We start from the raw sequence: 22347 nt of genomic DNA, 5'->3' as shown, positions 1-22347 counted from the left end.
TTTCAACAGGGTAAATTTTAAGAGATATAAGCATTCAGTCTATAGCATTCTACTCCTTCCTTTTCGGTTTACTCTTCCTGATGCATGATAATATAAGGGTTTGATAATGTCTTTTGCGATATATACACAGTTTAGTTTTTATTAGCTATTTAAATCTATATGGATGAAGTTTAGTTTATTTTTAATTTTGTATTTTGAAGGTAGACAACTTTAGTAATTCTGGGTGTTCATGGCACAAAGTAAGTGTCAATAAATGTATATAATTATTTTCTGGTTTTGTGCCTTTGTAAGTACTGTATTTTCAGACATCATCTTGTCAGCAAATCTCCTTTCCTGATCAACACAAAGTGGAGCAGTTGCATTTTTTCATACCTTTCAGACCATGCATTACTTGAGGGAGGAGTTTTCTTATTTTTCTGTTTCCTCAAGGTTTACTATATCAGAGTTGTTATGTAAATATGTATTAAATGAAGCCATTTAACTTCTTTTTTTTTAATGTTTATTTATTTTTGAGACAGAGAGAGACAGAGCATGAGCAGAGAAAGGATAGAGAGAGAGGGAGACACAGAATCCGAAGCAGGCTCCAGGCTCCGAGCTGTCAGCGCAGAGCCCAACACGGGACTCGAACCCACAAGCTGTGAGATCATGACCTGAGCCGAAGTCGGAGGCTCAACTGACTGAGCCACCCAGGCACCCGAAGCCATTTAATTTCTGAGCCTGTTTCCTCTTCTGTAAAACTTGAATTATAATATCTAATCTCTTAATCTCATTGTAATGTGTCTAAGGTACTTTTTTTAAGTTTTAGCATTATAACTCAATTAGATAAATGTAAGTAGAAAAATTGATTTTTATGAAGTATATATTCCTTTTTTGATCACTATCAGAAAAATTTTCTGTGAACTTCCTATTACACCAAGATGGAGTAGCCCCATTCCTTCTAGGTTTTCCATCTATCAGAATGGCTAAAATAAAAAGTGGTGACAACATCAAATGTTGTAAGTGATATGGAGAAACTGATACATTGCTGATGGAACTGTAAAATGGTACAGCCACTCTGGAAAATAGTTTGGCAGTTTCTTAGAAGACTAAACATGCAATTACTGTACAATCCAGCAATTGCCTTTTGACATTTATCCTAGAGAATGAAAATTGCATTCACATAAAACTCCATGTGCAATATTTATAGCAGCTTTATTCATAATAACCCCAAGTTAGAAACAACACAGATGTTGGGGCGCCTGGGTGGCGCAGTCGGTTAAGCGTCCGACTTCAGCCAGGTCACGATCTCGCGGTCCGTGAGTTCGAGCCCCGCGTCAGGCTCTGGGCTGACGGCTCGGAGCCTGGAGCCTGTTTCCGATTCTGTGTCTCCCTCTCTCTCTGCCCCTCCCCCGTTCATGCTCTGTCTCTCTCTGTCCCAAAAATAAATAAACGTTGAAAAAAAAAAATTAAAAAAAAAAAAAAAAAAAAAGAAACAACACAGATGCCCTTTAGTTATTGAATGGATAAACAAGCTCTGGTGCATCCAAATCATGGAATACTACTTAGTAATGGAAAGAAAGGGTTGCTACATAGAACAACTTGGATGAATGTGCAGGGAATTATGCCACATAAAAGCCAATCCTGAAGGGTCACATAGTATGATTCCATTTGTATATCATTCTTGAAATGACAAAATTACAAAAATGTAAAAACTGATTCATTTGCAGAGGTTCAGAATTGGGGAAAGGAGGGTAGCTATGATGTGGCTTTAAAAAAGGTAATACAAGGGGCACCTGTGAAGCTCAGTTGCTTAAGTGTCTGACTCTTTTTTTTTTTTTTTTTTTTTATTTTTTTTTCAACATTTTTATTTATTTTTGGGACACAGAGAAACAAAGCATGAATGGGGGAGGGGCAGAGAGAGAGGGAGACACAGAATTGGAAACAGGCTCCAGGCTCTGAGCCGTCAGCCCAGAGCCCGACGCGGGGCTCGAACTCACGGACCGCGAGATCGTGACCTGGCTGAAGTCGGACGCTTAACCGACTGCGCCACCCAGGCGCCCCTAAGTGTCTGACTCTTGATCTCAGCTCAGGTCTTGATCTCCGGGTCATGAGTTCAAACCCACATTGGGCTTTGCACTGGGCATGAAGCCTATTTGAAAAAATAATAATAGATAAATAAAATGAAAAGGTAACACAAGATGTCCTCATGGTGATGGGATTGTTCTATGTCTTGAGTGTATCAGAATCAACATTCTGGTTGTGATGTTATGTTTTGCAAAATGTTACCATTGGAGGAACTGGGTAAAGCATACAAGGGCTCTCTTTATTGCTTCTTATGCCTATAGGTGAATCTATTATTACCTCAAAATAACAAATTTAGTTAAATAAAAGTTTGCTGTTAAGTGTTTTTAAGCACAATACTGCTACCAGGGCTCCCAGTATGGCAAAGGAGGCACATAGAAGCATTTCTGTTGTACAGAAGTATTGGATTTATGGTTTGTTTTGTGTTTTTCTTTTGGTTCATAAAATATTCTAGGAAGTTATACTTCTGTAATTATTTCATGGTTAATTTTTTGCGTTTCTCTTTGTGCCCCGATTTCCTTGTCTTTTATAACTTATCTCAATTTGTTCTACTTCTTTTTCTTGTAATTTGGTTTTAATTCAAAGAATCTTGTGCTGCACATAGAACTTCAGGCAGGAAGATTTGGCATAAGACATTGCTTTCATTATCATTAGAATTTTATTATTTGTGATTTCAGCAAAGTAACATGCATAAAATCTTATTCTGATAAAGAACTATCAGTTAATTGTGTTTATGTATTTTCTTTTTTCTTTAACAGAAACTGCTGCATCTAAGAGTACTAGTGGACTTACAGATATAACATGGAGTTCCAGTGGAAGTGATGTGTCAGATGAGGATAAAACACTTTTTAAATCACAAAGAGATAATGGACATAGTTCTAGGATAGACAGATTTTCTAATAGGAACAAGAATATTTTATGTACAGAAGATGGGGCCAGTGAAGGTAAAATGAAATTTGTTTCTTACCTCTTTCTGTTATATATTGGGTTCAGTATTGGAAAAAACATCAATCCTTTTATAACATTTAGTATTAGTGATGACTATACTGAGTCTTGGCCTCTATGCTCAGCCCTTTAGAAACATTTTCTCATTTAATATTTCTCACAACAACTTAAGAGATAAGTATTACAAGTATTATTTTTACAGCTAACAACTTAAGCTTGAACATGTAGAGTTGATTGGGATTCCACTTAGGGTCTCTGACAGCAAAGCCAGGTCTTTCAACTACTGCATAGTGCTGCACCTATATTGCCTCCTTGCTGACCTGATTTGGGTAAATACTGTGATAGCCAATGTGTGGTAGAAGTGTAATACAAGTTTCTGTTCTGATGGCATTTTATATTGTGGGTTTAAAAAATTTTTTTTTATTTATTTGAGAGAGAGAGTGTGAATGGGGGAGAGAGGCAGAAGGAGGGAGAGAATCTTAAGCAGGCTCCATGCTGAGCATGGACATGGGCCCGATCCCACAACCCTGGGATCGTGACCTGATCCAAAATTAAGAGTCAGATGTTCAACCAACTGAGCCATTCAGGGTGCCCCATATTGTATTATTATGTTTTTGACAATTTGAAGGAGAGTTTCTCAACCTTGGCACTAATGCCATTTGGGGCCAAAAAATTCTTTGTTGGGGGGAGAGGGACTTTCCTGTGTAGTGTAGGGTGTTTAATAGCATCTCTAGCCTTTTTTTTTGCTAGATGACACTAGTTCCCCCAGTCCCATTTGTGACAGCTGTGAATGTCTCCAGAGGTTGTAAGATATCCCCAGAAGGACATCCCCAGTTGAGAACCACAGACTTTTAGAATTAGGAAAATCAGTCGTTTTACAATTTTTAAAATATAGCTTATCCAGAGTATTTAAAAGTCTTAATGCTTTCAAAATAAACTTTGACTTTTAACTCTTTGAAGTTCATATGAGTTAGGTACTTGGTCAAGGTTAAGTTTATGCAGACAAACTCTGTGGAAGGTCATTTTATTCCTTTGACCACTTTGTATGTCATCTTGGTAACTACCAATTGACATTCTAGTAATAAACAGGTGAAGTGGTATTTTAAGGTTATACATAAGCTGGCAGCTCTTATATTGTTAATTCAATCATATTAAATGATATTCATTGTTATGTAACTCTTGGTTTGTCTTTACACATCTCAGAACATAATTTCATTTATATTAAAAACTATGCTTTTTATGGGTGGATAGTATGGTATATGAATTACATCTCATTAAAGCTGCTATTAAAAGAAATAAAAACTGTTTATGTCCTTTATTAAAAGAGATAGTAGTTTTCAAAACTATTTAAGACTAGAAAGGTATTTTGAGCTAATTATATTTGTCATTAGTTAATTCATATATTTGGGTGCTGTCCAGTTGGGGGCATAAATATTTATAATTGCTTGATCTTGGAGGATAGACCTCTTAATATGACATAGTGTCCATCTCTTGTTACAGTCTTTGTTTTAAAATGTAGTTTGTCTAATATAGGTATGGCTACTCCAGCTTTCTTTTGATGTCCATTAGCATAATAGATGCTTCTCCATCCCCTCACTTTCAATCTGCAGGTGTCTTTAGGTCTAAAATGAGTCTCTTGTAGGCAGCATATAGATGGGTCTTTTTTTAATTTTTTAATTTTTTTATCCATTCTGATACCTATGTCTTTTGATTGGAGCATTTAGTCCGTTTACATACAGAGTGATTATTGATAGATATGAATTTAGTGCCATTGTGTTACCCATAAAATTGGTGTTTCTGGTGATATTCTCTGGTCCTTTCCAGTGTTTATTGGTTTTGGTCTGTCTTTCTTACTCATAAAGTCCCCCTTAAAATTTCTTGCAGGGCTGGTTTAGTGATCATGAACTCTTAGTTTTTGTTTGAGAAATTTTCTGTCTCTTCTCCTATTCTGAATGACAACCTTGCTGGATGAAGAATTCTTGGCTGTATATTTTTCCTATACATGATGTACTTTGATCTGCTGTGAACCTGATTTGTCTTCCCTTGTAGTTTAAGGACTTATTTTCCCTTGCTGCCTTCAGGATTCTTTCCTTGTCTATGTATTTTGTGAACTTGACTATGATATGTCTTGTTGTGGGCTGGCTTTTGTTGAATTGAGTGGGAATTCTCTGTGCCTCTTGGATTTGGATGTCTGTGTTCTTCCTCAGATTAAGGAACTTTTTAGCTGTAATTTGCTCAGATAAACCCTCTGCCTCTTTTTCTCTCTCTTCTTCTTCTGGAATTCCTATGATACAAATGTTATCTCTCTTTATGGAGCCATTGATTTCCCTGAGTACATTCATGATCCAATACTTTCCCTCTTCTTTTCAGCTTTATTATTTTCCATGATTTTATCTTGTATATTACTGATTCATTTTTCTGCTTTGCCCATCCTCATTGTCATTGCATCCAGTCGGTTTTGTGTCTCAGTTCTAGCATTTTCTTTCAATAAATTTTTTCTGAAGTTTATTTATTTATTTAGAGAGAGCGAGAGGAGGGGGGCAGAGAAAGAGGAAGAGAGAGAGAATCTCAAGCAGGCTTCACACTGTCAGTGCAGAACCCAGCATGGGGCTTGAACCCACCAACCTTGAGATCATGACTCAGTTGAGCTGAAGTCAAGAATCGGATGCTTAACCAAAGGAATCACATAGGTGCCCCTAGCATTTTTTATTTCATCCTGACTAGTTTTTAGTTCTTTTATCTCTGTAGCAAGGGATTATCTAGTATCTTCTATGCTTTATTCAAGCCCAGCTAGTATCCTTATGATTGTTGTTTTAAATTCTAATTCAGGCATCTTACTTATGTCAATCTTGATTAAATCCCTTGCCAGTACTTCTTCCTGTTCTTTCCTATGGGGTGAATTCCTCCATCTTGTCATTTTGTCTAGGTTAATTTTTTTTTGTATGACTGTTAGGAAAGCCTTTTCTATTCCTGCTCCTGAGAGTAATGGCTATATTAAGAAGAGGTCCTATATTATCTTGGGCCTGGTGCTACAGGAAGTGTTTGCGTGTGCACTTTGCTGTTATATTTTGGCTGCACCTTCCCTGAGGTCAGTCTCCTGCATAGTTTCTCCTTGCCTGCAGTGCTGGGTTTTTGGACCTTGTCCACTGTATGGCATGTTTTAACTAGCTGTATTTTGGTCTGCTTGTTAAATGAAACTAGAGCCTATCTCCCTTAGAGCTGAAGCTTTGCAGCCTCTATGATCAGTAGACTAGGTGTGTGCGAGGGGTTTGTGCTGGTCTTCGGTGGGGGGAGCAGCCTGCTGGGCTGATTCTCAGGCAGATTTGCTTAGTGGAGATGCCCCTGCAGGGCACAGGGGGCGGGGCTTGGTGTAAGTGGCTCTGGCCACCACTTAGTGGCACTGTTTTGCTCACTGAGGTTGGTCAGTGCTGATGGGCAGAGGAAATGATGTCACCCCACCTTCTTATCCCTAGAGCAGAGAGTTGGTGCATACTACTCTTCAGGAAGTTCTCACTTCTCTTATGTCCCTGGTGTCTGTCAGATCCCTGACTTCACCCTGTCTGTGTCCAAGCATCTGTCTGTGCCTGCCAGTACCTCCTGTGTTTTATCTCAGGCATGCAGCTGGCTTTTAAATCTCCAGATTTTACCGATCTACGTGGCATGGACCTGCACTGATCCTCTGGGGGAGGGTCTTAGCATGCTGTGGCTGGTGCAGGTTTGTCCCAGGAAAGCAGTCGCACAACCACACAGTGGTTTGGAGTTTATAGTAAAGCACAGCAAAGAAGCTGGCAACCAAGGTCTGCTGCCCTCAATAGATGTCTCTGTTCTATGCTAGTGTACAGGGCGGCATGTTGGCTCTTGTTAGCTTTCTTATCCCTTGAGAGGCTGTGCCACTTTTCCAACTGCACCCCAAAAAAGGGAACTGTTTCTCCCCTTGCGACCCAGGGAATCCTCAGACCACACTTCCTGCTCTCCAGCCTCTGCGTCCTTCCCCACAGGAGCACTGCTAGTCCTACCAGGCATGACCCCTGCAATGGTGGGGTTTTCTAAAACTTCTGCAGAATTCAGCCCCTCTCCTTTTCCCAGTTAGTGATTTTGGGGAAGAGTTTTTCTTGTGCAGTCCCCTGGGTGCTGCTTTCTCTCTCTTTCTTTTTTCTTTTGCTCCTTTCTCCATTCTCATGGCTCCCTCCCTTTCATGGCATCTGCAGTTCTTTCCTCCTCCAAATCAACTCGCTGTAGCTCCTACCTTCCATGATGTGGCCATTTTTCCACCACTAGATGTATAGTTTGTTCTCTTAGTTCTCAGATCAATTTTTTGGGTGTTTGGAATGATTTGATATTTATCTCTATTCAAGGGAGGAGACAAGCATAGGGTCCCACTACTCCTCCACCATCTTAACTCTTCCTCCTTGAGTTAACTACTTTAAAATGAGTTCACATGGGGTGTCCAGGTGGCTCAGTCTGTTAAGCATCTGACTTTGGCTTAGGTCATAATCTCGCAGTGGGAGGGTTTGAGCCCCGAGTCTGGCTCTGTGCTGACAGATCAGAGCCTGAAGCCTGCTTCAGATTCTGTGTCTTCCTCTCTCTCTGCCCCTTCCCTGCTCATGCGCTGTCTCTTGCTCTCTTTTTCTCTCTCTTTCAAAAATAAATAAACATTAAAAAAATTTTTTTTAAATAAGTTCACAAGTTGTTGACTTCTGTTAAGCAAGTTGACTGTTGGGTAAAAAATAAATGATCCCTTGGAGTGTATCTTATGTGTGTAAATGCTGGCTTATCTTTCTCTTCCTTTTCCTTCTCCTCCTCCCTCCCTCATTTTACCTTTAATTACCATTTATCAGTTTCTTATTTTACCCCAGACACTTGGGGCATATGTATATTATTTCCTTTTATATCAACTACATCCTGTAAGCGGAGTACCCTTATTTTATAGAAGGAAATTGGGACTCAGAGAAGTCAAATGGCTTGCCCAGAGTCACATATTTAACAAGTATTCCAGTTGATATTATTGGTTGGGATGTGTAACTTCAATGCTGTATGCTTCAACACTGTTCTGGCTTCTTATCATAATTTCCAAGTGAACTTTTAAAACAGTATACCTAGGGCATCTGGGTGGCTCAGTTAAGTGTCAGCTCAGTGATCTCATGGTCGTGAGATTGAGCTATGCTGAGCGTGGATCCTGTCTGGGATTCTTTCTCTCCTTCTCCCTCTGCCTCTCTCTAAATGAATGAATGAATGAACAAATAAATTAATTAATTAAAAACAATATATTCAGACCTCCTTCCAGCTGTATTGGATTAGACTGTCTGGGCCTTAAGGCCAGAATTGGGATTGAGAGGGAAGAGCTCTGAGTTAAAATTGTCAAAATATTTTCGTCTTTAAAAAATCTTTCCCCCTCCATTTGTCTTTTATATAACTTGGAGAAAACTTCTTAACTTTTTGAAGACTCAATTTCTTCATCTATAAAATGCAAATTTGAGTCTAACATTAATTGTCTTGACTGCTTCATAAAAACATTGTGAACAATGAAGTCTTATTAGTTTTGGTTGTGGTCTGTCATTTTCAGGGTAGGAACAGTGTTCTGTATTATCTCCTATATTTATTTGTTTGCTTGTTTTGGTATTGTGAGTGTCTAGAATGGTATAGTAGCCCCTCAGTAGGCACTGATTCTACTGAATAAATGAAGAATGATTGAACAAATGCTACAAAAGTACAGTAGCTTTGAGGGCATTTGTGTTCCTCCTCTGCCTTTCTGTGGCTTTCTGCTGTGATGCTTCAGCAACCTGGAGAATTTCTTATGCATTCCAGTGCCTGGCTTCCATAGTAAATGTGTTGTTACATGTGGGAAATAATTGCCATTATGCACCTGCTTCTCTTAGACTGGTCTGACCTCTAGTCTTTTATAATTACTCTAGTGGACTTCTATTTTCTGGAACAACAGTGTTAGATAAAAGAAGACTTCCATTTTTGTTTACTTTATTCCATATTTTTAACTTTAGCTGAAATTTTTCTTTGTTCTTGTTGTTGTTTTTATTTTGAATTTTCTTCAATTATTAAAGCTCGTAAGTTATTTTATTTTAATATGACTTCTATGTGGAAATAAGATTGTTGCTGTCAAACCTCTGAAATAGGGCTGAGATATCTTACTCGTCCTCTGAGTTGCTGAAGTAGCTGTAAGGGGGAATACTTGTGTTTTGTACTGTAGGAAAGGTTTATGTTATATTCCTCAGAGATACCTCAGAGATTAATTTATCCTTAATAACTAATTTTATTTCTTTAAATACAGATTAAATTTGGTTATTTAATATATGAAAATAATTTAACTTCCAAATTAAATTTTGCAGAAGTACTACCTAGATAAAAATGCTTATAAAGTAAACCAAAAAGTAAATTTACTTGTTTCTTTATTGGTGAGAAATATATAGAAAAAGTTTTAGGTGAAAATCCTTGAATAAGTCTATTAGTAGAAGACTGATTAAATAAACTATAGGTTAACTGTGTAATGGAATACTATGTTATTAAAAAGAATGAGGATGTTGCCTGTTAATTGATGTGGGAAAACCTCTGTTAAGTAAAAAGAAATCAAAGTGTATCAGAAAAGAGGAAAAAATAATAATATATTTTATTTGCTTGGATATGCTAGAGAAACTCTAGAAAGATACAAAAACAACTAATGAAAGTAGTTACCTGAGAATTGGAGTAGGGGCAGTAGGAGAAACAGGATGGCTAGAGATAAGAGTAGGAATATAGTTTTCACAGTCTTTTAATATATTTTTAAAAAATGACTCAGCAATATGGATGTTTTTAACTACTGAGAATTAAAAAAATGGATTAATAAATATTAAGGATTTTAAATTGTTTAAAATTGTATTTTTTAGATGAACTACAGTTTATTGACTGGGAGATTGACAGTGACAGGGAAGATACTAGTGAGTATAATGAATTTGAAGACTGTGAGAGTGTTGTGGAAATATCAGACTGTGCTTCCTGTTCAAGCAATTATTCTTCGACTAGTGAAGAGGGGTTCTCTGAGCTCTTGAAGGTAAGAACCAGTTGTCTCAAAATTTTTCATTCTGTTTGTCACATTTGTCAATCATAGCCGTTTAGTGTTTGACTTTTAACTCTTTTTTCCAGGACACTTTTGATTCTTAGGGATTCTTTTATTCTTTACTTCCTTGTCTCTAAATAACATGCTTGTAATGTACTTATAAACACAGTAACTCTCCTCACCCACTCCTCCACCTGCACTTTTGCACTTTTCCCATTCCTCCATTCTCCCAGGACACATGTGTCATGGTTTGCTTAGATTAGTATTCAGCATTACGTAATATTCATAGCCATGGCATATATTAATTATGATTATTTTTCCTTCAAAACTTTTCATTTTCCTTGGAGTTAATTATTTTGGGTTTTTGTTTGCCTAGCTTTATTTATTGATATTAAAACTCTAACTTTTTGTCCTCATTTGGCTCTCCTGTTAAGGTTTTTAGGCATAGCAGACATTCTGTCAGTTTTGTTTTCTTGGAGAACTCATTCTCACGGCCTCCTAGCTGCTCTAATTTGTTCCACTGCTTTGTGGATGTAGCCACCCTTTGGTCACTCCTCACCATTTTCCGGTAATTCCCTTTACTTCTCTTCTGTGCAGAGCAACTTTATCCTGGATTCCATGTCTTCCTCTTTCTTGGTTTTTATTCTCAGTTTGATTAAGCACATCTTCTAGGAAAGGATTTATGGAAGATAAATGGCATGCCAGCGATGTATTTATCATACTTTGATAAGTGGCTAACCATTTATGTAGAATTGTAGTTTGGAAATCATTTTTCTTCAGTATTTTGAAGACATTGCTTCATTGTCTTCTAGTTCCAGATTTGCTGTCAAGAAGTGTGAAGCTATTCTCATTCTTGATTTTTAAGGATTTTCTCTTTGTCACTTCTTTTAGCAGCATGATTGTGATATGCCTATGTGTGGTTTTCTGCTTGGAGTTTATCAAGCTTTTTGGGTATGTGGGGAATCAGAGGTCCCCAAGCCCACCCCTCGGTTTGGTAATTCACTAGGAGGACACTCAGAACTTAGTATATGGTCATACTCATGACTATGATGTATTACAGTGAAATGATACAAAGCAAAATCTGCAATTTTTCAAGAATCCTAGTCTAGTGGAGTCACATAGGATACGCTTAATTGCTTCAACAATGAGTTTTGACAACATCTGTAAAGCATTGCCCGCCAGGGGAGCTCATTAGCGACTCAGTGCCCAGAGTTTTTATTGGGGGGCTGGTACCAAAATTTTAGTACCAAAAGCATGTACCAAAATTTTAGATTTCAAGAAGGAAAACAGGTATTCAAACTAAGCCATATTGTTAGCACGGTTTAGGCAGAGGGAGACACTTTCACCATTTAGGGGAGGTTGGGAACTCTCTTGGTGTCTAAATAAGCAGAGGTAGACAAGGACCAACATTGCAAGCAGGCCTTTCTGAGTATACCCTCAGGTCAGCTATGTTAACTTTCTTCTTCGTATGGATTTAAAGTTTTCATCACATTTAGAAAGTTTTTTTGCCTTAATTTTTTTTCTGACTTCCCTTTTCCTTTCCTTTTGGACTACAATTATATGTATATTAATGAGGCTGCTCCATGTTATATCATGGGATCATTGATGCTATATTCATTTCTCCCCCTCTCTTTTTAATTTATGCTGGCTTTTATTGCTATATCTTCAAAATTTAATATCTTTTTGCTCTCTGTGTCTAATTGTCTGTTAATACTATCCAGTGTATTTGTCATCTCTTAAAGTTTGATATGAATCTTTTTGTATTATCTTGTCTTAACCTCATCATATCTTTTCTATGGTTTGAAAATATAGAGTGTATTTATAATAGCTGTTTTAGTGACTTTTTCTATAACTCTATCATTTGTGTTATTTTTGTGTCTATTTCTATTGATTAATATTTCTCTTTATTGTGGATTGTATTTTTCTCCTTCTTTGCATGCCTAGACATTTTTCAGTGGATACCAAATATTGTGAATTCTATGTTGTTCGTTGCTGGATTTTAAAAAATTTCTTTAAATATTTTGTAACTTTGTTCTCAGGTGCCGTTATTTGGAAATAGTTTCATCCTTTTGGGTGTTGCTTTATGATTTATTAGGTGGGTCTGGGGAGTGTTATGTCACTACCCTCCTGAGCATTCTATGTAATACTCCTAATTATGGGTTTTTCTGGTCTGGCTGGCAGGAGTAGCTGCCGTGGCCTGACACTGGTGTGGCATTGGGAACTGTTCTCTAGATGGTTCTTTCCCTGGTCTAGAGTAGTTTTATTTATATGCACATACTGATCAGTACTCAGCTGAATACTTGAGGTGGATTGCTGGAGTTTTTTGTGTAGCTCTGGTTTTTCTGTTACTCTGTCCTACGAACTCTAGCTACATTTGTCTGCCTGGACACTCAGCTCTGTCTCTTCAACTCAGGGAACCCACTGGACTCAACCTCAGTTCCTCTTTTCTGTTGTGTGGTTTGGAAATTCTCTCAAGAAAGTAAGCTAGGGCAATTGTAGAGCTCAATTTTTTATTCCCTGACTTTCAGGCATTAGTGTTTTTGTCTGATGTTCAGTGCTTGAAAACCATTGTTTCATATATTTTGTCAGGATTATTTCCTTTCTTCCTACCTGCCTTCCTTCCCCACCCCCCTCTTGTTTTTTGTTTGTTTGTTTTTCATTTTGTTGTTACTGTTTTTGGTGTTTTAGGTGGGAGGATAAATCCATTTGCTATTATTCCATCTTGGCCACCTTTCTGATCTTTTATGCAGTCCAGTACATGATAAGATGCTCATCATCATTAGTCACTAAGGAGTTGCAAATCCAAACCATGATGAGATACCACTTTATACCTATTAGGATGGCTGTTATCCATAAATGGGAAAAAAAACGTTGAGATATTGGAACCCTTATACATTGCTGGTGGGAATGTAAAATGGTACAGCCACTGTGGAAGAGCTTGATGGTTTCTCAAAAAGTTAAACATGAAATTACCACATAATCCAGCAATTCTGCTTCTGAATATATATACACAGAAGAACTGAAAGTGGAGACTCAAATATATTTGTACATCAATGTTCATAGTATCATTATTCACAATGGTTGGATGGTGGAAACAATCCAAATGTCCATCAACAAGAATGGATAAGCAAAATGTTGTATATATGTACAGTGGATTATTATTCAGCCTTAAAAAAGAATGAAATTCTGGGGTGCCTGGGTGGCTCAGTTGGTTAAGTGTCTGACTCTTTGATTTGAACTCATATCATGATCCTAGGGTTGTGGGATCAAGTCCCCTGTCAGGTTCCATGCTGAGTGTGGAGCCTGCTTAAGATTCTTTTCTCTCTCCCTCTGCCCCTCTCCCTTGCTTGTGCACTCTCTCTCTAAAATATAAAAAAGAATTTCATTCCTTTTTCTAAAATGTTAAATGTTTATTTATTTATTTTGAGAGAGAGAGAGAGAGAGGCCATGAGAGCGGGGGAGGGGCAGAGAAAGAGGGAGAGAGAGAATCCTAAGCAGGCTTGCCATTGTCAGTGCAGAACCCAGCTTGGGGCTTGATCTCATGAACTGTGAGATAATGACCTGAGCCAAAATCAAGAGTCAGATGCTTAACCTACTGAGCCCACCCAGGCACCCTGGAATGAAATTCTGATACAAGTACAGTATGGATGAACTTTGAAAACATTATTGTAGATAAAATAAGCCAGACACAAAAGGACAAGTGCTGTGTAATTCAACATATAGGCAGTACCTTGAATAAGCAAATTCATAGAAACAGAAAGTAGAATAGAGGTTACCAGGGGCTGAGGAGTAAGGGGAGTTATTGTTTAAATGTGAATAGTTTCTGATTGGGATGATGATGAAAGGTTCTAGATGGTTAGTGGTGCATTTGTAAACATCATGAATGCATTTAATGCCACCGAGGTGTACATCTAAAAATGGTTAATATGGTAAATTTTTTGCTGTGTACATTTCACCACAATAAAAAAATTAAAAAAAAAAACTATAACATATCTTTACTTTAAAATATTTCTCTACTATTAAAATTTTTGTTTTTTAGAACTTTTTATTGTTGGTGTGGTAAAAATGTTTGTGGAGAAAATGCTAAATGATAAAGCAAAATACCAACCTGTATATATAGTCAAATCTTAACTAAGGGATCACAAAGGATCATTGAGAGTCCCGAGACTGCCACCAAACTCCCCTTGGGATAAATCATATCTAACCAGACCAGGAAGTGTTGTGGCATGACCTAAAATTTTTTGTTAACCTTTCAGTTTACAGACCGGACTAGTAACCCTTTACTTCTATTAACTTCTACAGTGTGAAAGAAGGCCTTCTGTGATAGCATGATCTTATGTCACATTATACTAAAAACATACTCCGTAAAGTTTTTTCCTAATATTTACTTAGTGTGGTAGTGGTTTCAGTCACTGAAATATCTGTTAACCTCATGTGCCTGGCTTTTTAAAGCACCTCATTTCTGTTCAGAAAGATGGGATTTTTGTTCATAGCTTCATATCATAGGCTACCTGTTTTTATAATTTTAGAGTTTTATCTGATATTTGATGAGCAGGTTCTGTATTGATAGGATAATAAAGCATTTAATATGATGGATTCGTAAATTTTATTATAGATTATTGCCATCACCAAAATAAAAATCTGGTATTTTACTCTTATCAGAAACTTGAATTTTTTTATTAGGAAATAACAGTTTATTAGTATTTTTAATTTTTTTGTTGGCTTTTTTTTGGGAGAAATATTCTGTGAACTGAGGATATGTTTATCCTTTGAAAGGTGCTGTAAATAACCACGACTTTTAGAAAGACTACTGCCGCATTGATCGAGATGCTGGGTGATTGGTTGTGTTCACTACCTGAGAAACTCTTGGCGCTCAGGTTTTGTGGTGCTTGCAGTTCATTTCATACCTTGTTAAAATTACAAATTACAGTATGACACAGGTTTTTCAGGGAAGCTCTTGAATAATAAAATATGTAGTTATAAGAAGTACATGTTAAGCATCCAATAGTTCTTCAAAAGGTAAACAGCATATCTCTGGGTAGTAGAATTATTGGAGAAATTTATTTTCTTCTTTATTGGATTTATTTATTTCAGAATTAAAATATAAAACAAGCAAAATGGCAGTCAGTTTCTTCCTCAAAGACAGAACAGAGAGGAACAGATCACATATATTGAACATACACTGAACCTTATATTTTACTAGTTTCTTTATGTACATGTATCAGCCTGTTTGAGCTGCTGTAACAAAAATACCATAGGTGGGTGGCTGAATCAACAGAAATTTATTTCTCCCAGTTTTGGAGGCTGGAAAGTTCCATGATTTAGGTGCTGGCAGATAGGATGTCTGTTGAAGGCCCACTTCCTAGTTTGTTGAAGGCTGACTTCTCACATGGTTAGAGAGAGAAAGACTCTCTGGGGCCTTTTTAAAGGCCCATTCATGAGGGCCGATCCAAAGGCACCAGATACCATTACATTAGGTATTAGGTTTCAATATATGATTAGGTTTCAATATTCAGTTTATAGCAGTACATTTTCTATTTGAGCCTTAAAACACTTGTGAAGTAGATGTGGCTATGCCCAATTTTCAGACAAGGAAATTGTTAGAAAAGATAATGTAACTACGAACAAGTTACTCGTGTAGTAAGGCAGCTGTGATTGAAAGCTTGCCATAGAAGTATTCAGGTGTTGGTTGAATGCCTCCAAATCTACATTGATTGCTTTCTTATATTGGAAGAAGCATGCAAATGGTCAGAACTTTGAAAGATATGGTCATAGAAAAGGGAAGACTTTGGCTTGCTTTGTATGTAAAAAATTCAAGACTTCTTCCATGTAAGTCCTCATGAAGTATGCTGTTTTTCTTAATAAACTTGTACATTAAAGCATAACATACTGCATTGTCATTGGAAATGAATGAATTGAATCCATTGACTCAAAAATGGATTTCTCCAAGTAGATATTGAGAAGCATTCCTACAATATAACAAAAATCCTTCTGGATTTGTGGTCTAAATACAGTGGTATTCTCTATGACCTTAATTCCTGTTCCTTTTCTTATTTGTTTGTTTGTTTATTTATGTACTTATTTATGAGAGAGAGAAAGAGTAAGCAAGTGGAGGAGAGGGGCAGAGGGAGAGAGAGAGAATCTTAAGCAGGCTCCACACAGCATGGAGCCCAACGTGGGGCTTGATCCCACACCCTGGGATCATGACCTGAGCCAAAATCAAGCTCCAGACGTTCAGCCAACTGAGCCACCCACATGCCCCCCTGTCTCCTTTTCTTCCATTCTTTTTCTCACATGGGATTCAATTTTATTTTCTTCTCAAGCATCATTCTCTTCCAAATGCTGATAACTGTTAAATCTTCCTATAAACTGGTTACTATCCTGAACTCCATGTGGATTTCCTGCTGCCTACTGACATCTTTGCATGAATGTCCTAAAGTTACTGTAAGTCAAAAGGGTCCCAAACCATATCTTTCTTTTCTTTTTAACCTAAGCTCATCTTCTTTGTGTGTTTTGGTCGTAGTTAATAACTTTCCTTTTTCATTGCCTGAGTCTAGCCTCTAAACTATAACATCCCTACAATTTCTGCCCTAAGTTGGGCCCTTTCACTAATTCTCTGTATTGTTTCAATTGCTTCATAATTGATTTCTTAGCGTATGTCTTTTTATTAGATATATCTTAATAAAAATTATGACCTTATCACTCACTTACTGAAACACTTTTGATGGTTCCTTATTGCTTGAAAATCAAGGTCCATATAACTTAACATTCACAGTTTGGCCTCAGGTCCATCAAATGAATGAGACTTAGAAGAATTTATGTACATGAATATTCATTGGTAGCATTGTTTATAAGAGAAAAGTCTTTGGGATGTAACCTAATTTTATATGAACATATGAAAATTGTTGTGTATATGATAATGAAGAAGTAAGCCAGTTTGCCAAAGGATATGTACAGTTTGATACATTATAAGAAGTGTATAAACATGCAAAACCATAGTATGTATTGGTAACAAACAGTCTTGGAGGAGAGGGAGTTTTTCTCTAGACACATTTTTCAAGTTGCTGAGATAATGTCACTTTACATCATCATTCCCTGCAGTGCATCTGTGGAAATGTGCACTTATATCTTCAGTTGCAAGGAACACAGTTGATTGAAAGCCCCACCTACCATCCTTCAGGATCCATCATTTTTTTATATCGGGACCATACCACTAATGGGCTACTCTGTAGTCTGAAACTCTTCCTACCCTATCTTTCCTTCTTGTCCTCCTTTCATAGTTTTCAGACCTGCACTGCAAGCTCTCCTTGACCCCTTTATCCTTTGCAGGTGTTTCCTTCAGTAAGTCTCTTCTATAGCTGATGTTGTCTTGGCATCTGCCTCTCAGGAGACTAACTCATACTGTACACTCTGCCCAGCATCTTGCAGTCACACTAGCACTTCCTTCCTAATACTTAAACTAATACCTAAGCCTTTCTCTCCTGTTTATTCAACATTTCAGGTAGGTTGAAAAGAGTAAAATATGTGATGTGTGGTTTTTGTGGACTTGCCTCTCTCACAGTTTATCGTTTGTCTTTGAATTTGCATAGAAGCATGTCCTCAGAACACCTGCTCACCTAGTGGTGAGCGAGTGAACCTGGGAAGGGATAGCAGCTGATTAAGGGATCATTCACTAGCAGTTAACCATCATGGGCACCTGGAGTTTAGCACTGCTGGAAAACACTGGGAGACTGTGAATTATCTCATCAGAGGGATGAGGAAGGGGCAAGGTAGCTGGATTATTTATATGTAGATCCCTTCATTCGTTGGTTGTAGGCTGCTCCTTGGAGTTGGGGAATGGAGTATTTCCTAGTTCTTGCAGGCCACCGCACAAGTGGAAAAATGGCTTCCAGCACCAGAGAAATCCCTAAAGCAAAGAAATGGAAGTGCTGCAAATTGGAAATGGGGCCAGCAACACTGAAGATAGGGCAGAAGATATGAGTAGGGTGTCAGCAGCGTCTGCTATACTGTTAATTTTATTATTTTTTTTAATTTTTTAAATTTATTTTTTAGCATATATTAACTTTTTATGTTTTTAAATTTTAGTTAACATATAGTGCAATATTGGTTTCTGGAGTAGAATTTGGTGATTCATCACTTACATATAACACTCACAAGTGCCCTCTTTTAATACCCCTATCTAGCCTATCCCCCTCACCTCCCTCCACCAACCCTCAGTTTATTCTCTATTGTTAAGAGTCTCTTATGGCTTGTTTCCCACTGTTCTTACTTTCTTTGACCCCTACCCATATGTTCATATGTTCTGTTTTCTTTCTTAAATTCCACATGTGGTGAGATCATATGGTATTTGCCTTTCTCTGGCTGACTTATTTTACTTAGCATAATACACTCTAGTTCCATACACGTCTTGCACATGGCAATATTTCATTTTCTTTTTGATCGCTGAGTAATATACCATATATCTTTATCTAGTCACCAGTCGATGAACATTTGGGCTGTCTCAATAGTTTGGTTGTTGTTGATAATGTTGCTATAAACATTGTGGTGCATGTACCTTTTCACATCTGTATTTTTGTATCCTTTGGGTAAATACCTAATAGGGCAGTTGCTGAATAGAGGATAGTTCTATTTTTAACTCTTTGAGGAACCTCCATACTGTTCTCCAGAGTGACTGTATAGGTTTGCATTCCCACCCACAGTGCAAGAGGGTTCCCCTTTCTCCGCATCCTGGCCAACACCTGTTGTCTCTTGTGTTGTTAATCTTAGCCATTCTGAGATGTGTGAGGTATCTCATTGGGGTTTTGATTTGTATTTTCCTGATTATGAGTGATATCGAACATCTTTTCATGGGTCTGTTAGCCATCTCAATGTCTTCTTTCTTTTGCCCATTTTTTTCCTGGATTATTTGTATTTTGGGTGTTGAGTTTGATAAGTTCTTTACAGATTTTTGGATACTAACCCTTTGTCAGGTATGTCGTTTGCAAATATCTTCTCCCATTCCATAACTGCCTTTTTATTTTGTTGATTGTTTCCTTTGCCATGCAGAGAATTTTTATCTTAATGAGGTCCCAATAGTTCATGTTTGCTTGCCTTGCCTCCAGAGACACGTCTAAGAAGAATTTGCTCCGGGTGAGGTCAATGAGGTTTCTACCTGTGTTCTCCTCCAGGATTTTGATGGTTTCCTATCTCATATTTAGGTCTTTCATCCATTTCGAATTTATTTTTGTATATGGTGTGTACAAAGAAAATGGTCCAGTTTCATTCTTCTGTTTGTGGCCGTCCAGTTTTCCCAACACCATTTGTTGAAGAGACTCTTTTTTCCCATTGGCTATTCTTTCCTGCTTTGTCAAAGATTCCTACTGTGTAGTGGTGGGCCCATTTCTCGGTTTTCTATTCCATTCCATTGATCTGTGTGTCTGTTTTTGAGCCAATACCATACTGTCTTGATGACTACAGCTTTGTAGTTTAAATTGAAGTCTGGAATTGTGATGCCTCTAGTTTTGTTTTTCTTTTTCAGAATTGTTTTGGCTATTCAGGGTCCTATACAAATTTTAGGATTGTTTGTTCTAGCGTTGTGTAAAATGCTGGTGGTATTTTGATAGGGATTGTATTAGAAGTATAGATTGCTTTGGGTAATATAGGCATTTTAACAAAGTTTGTTCTTCCAATCCATGAGCATGGAATGCTTTTCCATTTCTTTTTTAATTTTTTTTTAACATTTATTCATTTTTGAGAGACAGAGAGACAGAGCACAAGTGGGGGAGAGGCAGAGAGAGAGGGAGACACAGAATCCGTAGCAGGTTCTAGGCTCTGAGCTGTCAGCACAGAGCCTGATGCAGGGCTCAAACTCACGAACTGTGAGATCATGACCTGAGCTGAAGTCGGACGCTCAGCCGACTGAACCACCCAGGCGCCCCTGCTTTTTCATTTCTTTGTGTCCTCTTCAATTTCTTTCACAAGTGTTCTGTAGTTTTTAGCATGCAGATCTTTTATCTCTTTAGTTAGGTTTATTCCTAGGTATCTTACTGTTTTTGGTGCAATTGCAAATGGGATCAATTTCTTGATTTTTCTGCAGCTTCATCATTGGTGTATAGAAATGTAACAGATTTCCCACACATTGATTTTATATCCTGCAACTTTGCTGAATTCATGTATTAATTTTAGCAGTTTTTTTGGTGGAGTCTTTCGGATTTTCTACATAGAGTATTGTGTAATCTGCATATAATGAAAGTTTGACTTCTTCCTCAACCAAATTATATGCCTTTTTTTCTTTTTGTTGTCTGATTGCTGAGGCCAAGACTTCCGGTACTATGTTAAATAGTAATGGTGAGAGTCGACCTCCTTGTCTTGTTCCTGGCAGTAGGGGAAAGCTCTTAGGTTTTCCTCATTAAGGATGATATAACCTGTGGGTCTTTCATATATGGCCTTTATGATGTTGAGGTATGTTCCATCTATCCCTACTTTCTTAAAGGTTTGTATCAAGAATGGATGCTGTATTTTGTCCAGTGTTTTCTCTGCATCTATGGAGAGGATCATATGGTTCTTACCCTTTCTTTTATTAATGTGGTGTATCACATTGATCGATTTGAGAGTATTGAACCAGCCCTGCAGCTCAGGAATAAATCCCACTTGATCATGTTAAATAATTCATTTAATGTAACATTGAATTCAATTTGCTAGTATTTTACTGAGAATTTCTGCATCAGTGTTATTCGGGGATATTGGCCTGTAATTCTCCTTTTTTAGTGGGGTCTTTGTCTGGTTGTGGAATCAAGATAATGCTGTATCATAGAATGTGTTTGGAAGTTTTCCTTCCATTTCTCTCTTTTGGAACATTTTGAGAAGAATAGATATTAACTCTTCTTTAAATGTCTGGCAAAATTCCCCCAGGAAGCCATCTGACCCAGGGCTTCTGTTTGTTAAAGAGACTTTACTGATTGAATTTCTTTGCTGGGTTATGGGTCTATTCAAATTTTCTATGTCTTCCTGTTTCTGTTTTGGTAGTTTGTAGGTTTCTAGGAATTTGTCCATTTCTTCTAGATTGCCCAATTTGTTGGCACATAATTTTTCATAATATTCTCTTACAATTGTTTGTATTTCTTCAGTGGTGGTTGTAATCTCTCCTTGTTCATTTGTGATTTTATCTATTTGGGTCCTTTCTCTTTTCTTTATGATTAATCTGGCTGTGGGTTTATTAATTTTGTTAATCCTTTCAAAGAACCAGCTCCTAGTTTCGTTGATCTGTTCAACTGTTTTTTTGATTTCTATATAATTTATGTTTGCTCTGATCATTATTATTTCCCTTCTTCTGCAGACTTTTGGCTTTTTTGCTGTTACTTTTCTAGCTCCTTCAGGTGTAAGGTTAGGTTGTGTATTTGAGACCTTAGGATAGGCCTGTATTGCAGTATACTTCCCTGTTAGTACTGCCTTTGATGCATGACAAAGATTTTGGATAATCCTTTTTTCAGTTTCATTGGCTTCCATGTATTTTTTAATTTCTTTCATTTCTCGATTAGCCCATTAATTTCTTAGCAGGGTGTTCTTTAACCTCCATATATTTGAGGGCTTTCCAGATTTTTTCTTGTGGTTGACATCAAGTTTATTCATAGAGTTGTGGTCTGAAAATAGGCATGGTATGATCTTGATCTTTTCGTACTGGTTGAGGCCTCATTTGTGACCCAATATGTGATCTGTTCTGGAGAATGTTCCATGTGCACTTGAAAAGAATGTGTATTCTGCTGCTTTAGGATGAAATCTTCCGAATATATCTGTTAAGTCCATCTGTCCAGTGTGTCATTCAAAGCCATTGTTTCCTTGTTGATTTTCTGCTTAGATGATCTGTCCATATCTGTAAGTGGCGTATTAATGTCTCCTACCATTAAGATATTAACAATGAGAGTCTTTGTGTTTATTATGTAATGATTTATATATTTGGGTGCTTTCAAGTTGAGGACATAAGTATTTATAATTGTTTGATCTTCTTGATGGATAGACCCTTAATTATGATATAATGCCCTTCTTCAGCTCTTGTTGCATTCTTTGTTTTAAAATCTAGTTTGTCTGATATAAGTAAAAAAAATTCTTGCAGGACTGATTTAGTGGGTATGAACCTCTTTAGTTTTTGTCTGTCTGGAAAACTCTTTATCTCTTTTCTGAATGACAGGTTAAGGAATTCTTCACTGGCTGTTTTTCCCATGCAGCATGCTGAATATTCCTGCCAGTCCTTTATGGCCTGCCAAGTTTCTGTGGACAGATCTGCTGCAAACCTGATTTGTCTTCCCTTGTAGATTAAGGAC

At 37.3% G+C, this 22347-nt stretch overlaps 1 protein-coding gene across 2 annotated transcripts in view; it reads left to right on the top strand.

The window, feature by feature from the left end:
* Positions 1-22347, top strand: part of SPIDR (scaffold protein involved in DNA repair) — a 509957-nt gene that overhangs the window by 33790 nt on the left and 453820 nt on the right. For both annotated transcript variants that reach the window (XM_030304272.1, XM_030304271.1), the window contains exons 4-5: positions 2820-3005; positions 9882-10045. In XM_030304272.1, the coding sequence (XP_030160132.1) occupies positions 2820-3005; positions 9882-10045 (350 nt within the window). The remainder of the gene's footprint in view (positions 1-2819; positions 3006-9881; positions 10046-22347) is intronic.

Source organism: Lynx canadensis, chromosome F2, assembly GCF_007474595.2.
Source record: "Lynx canadensis isolate LIC74 chromosome F2, mLynCan4.pri.v2, whole genome shotgun sequence".
Taxonomy (NCBI): domain Eukaryota; kingdom Metazoa; phylum Chordata; class Mammalia; order Carnivora; family Felidae; genus Lynx; species Lynx canadensis.
The sequence above is the reverse complement of the archived record's forward strand: the minus strand, read 5'-3'. Positions and strand labels throughout refer to the sequence as shown.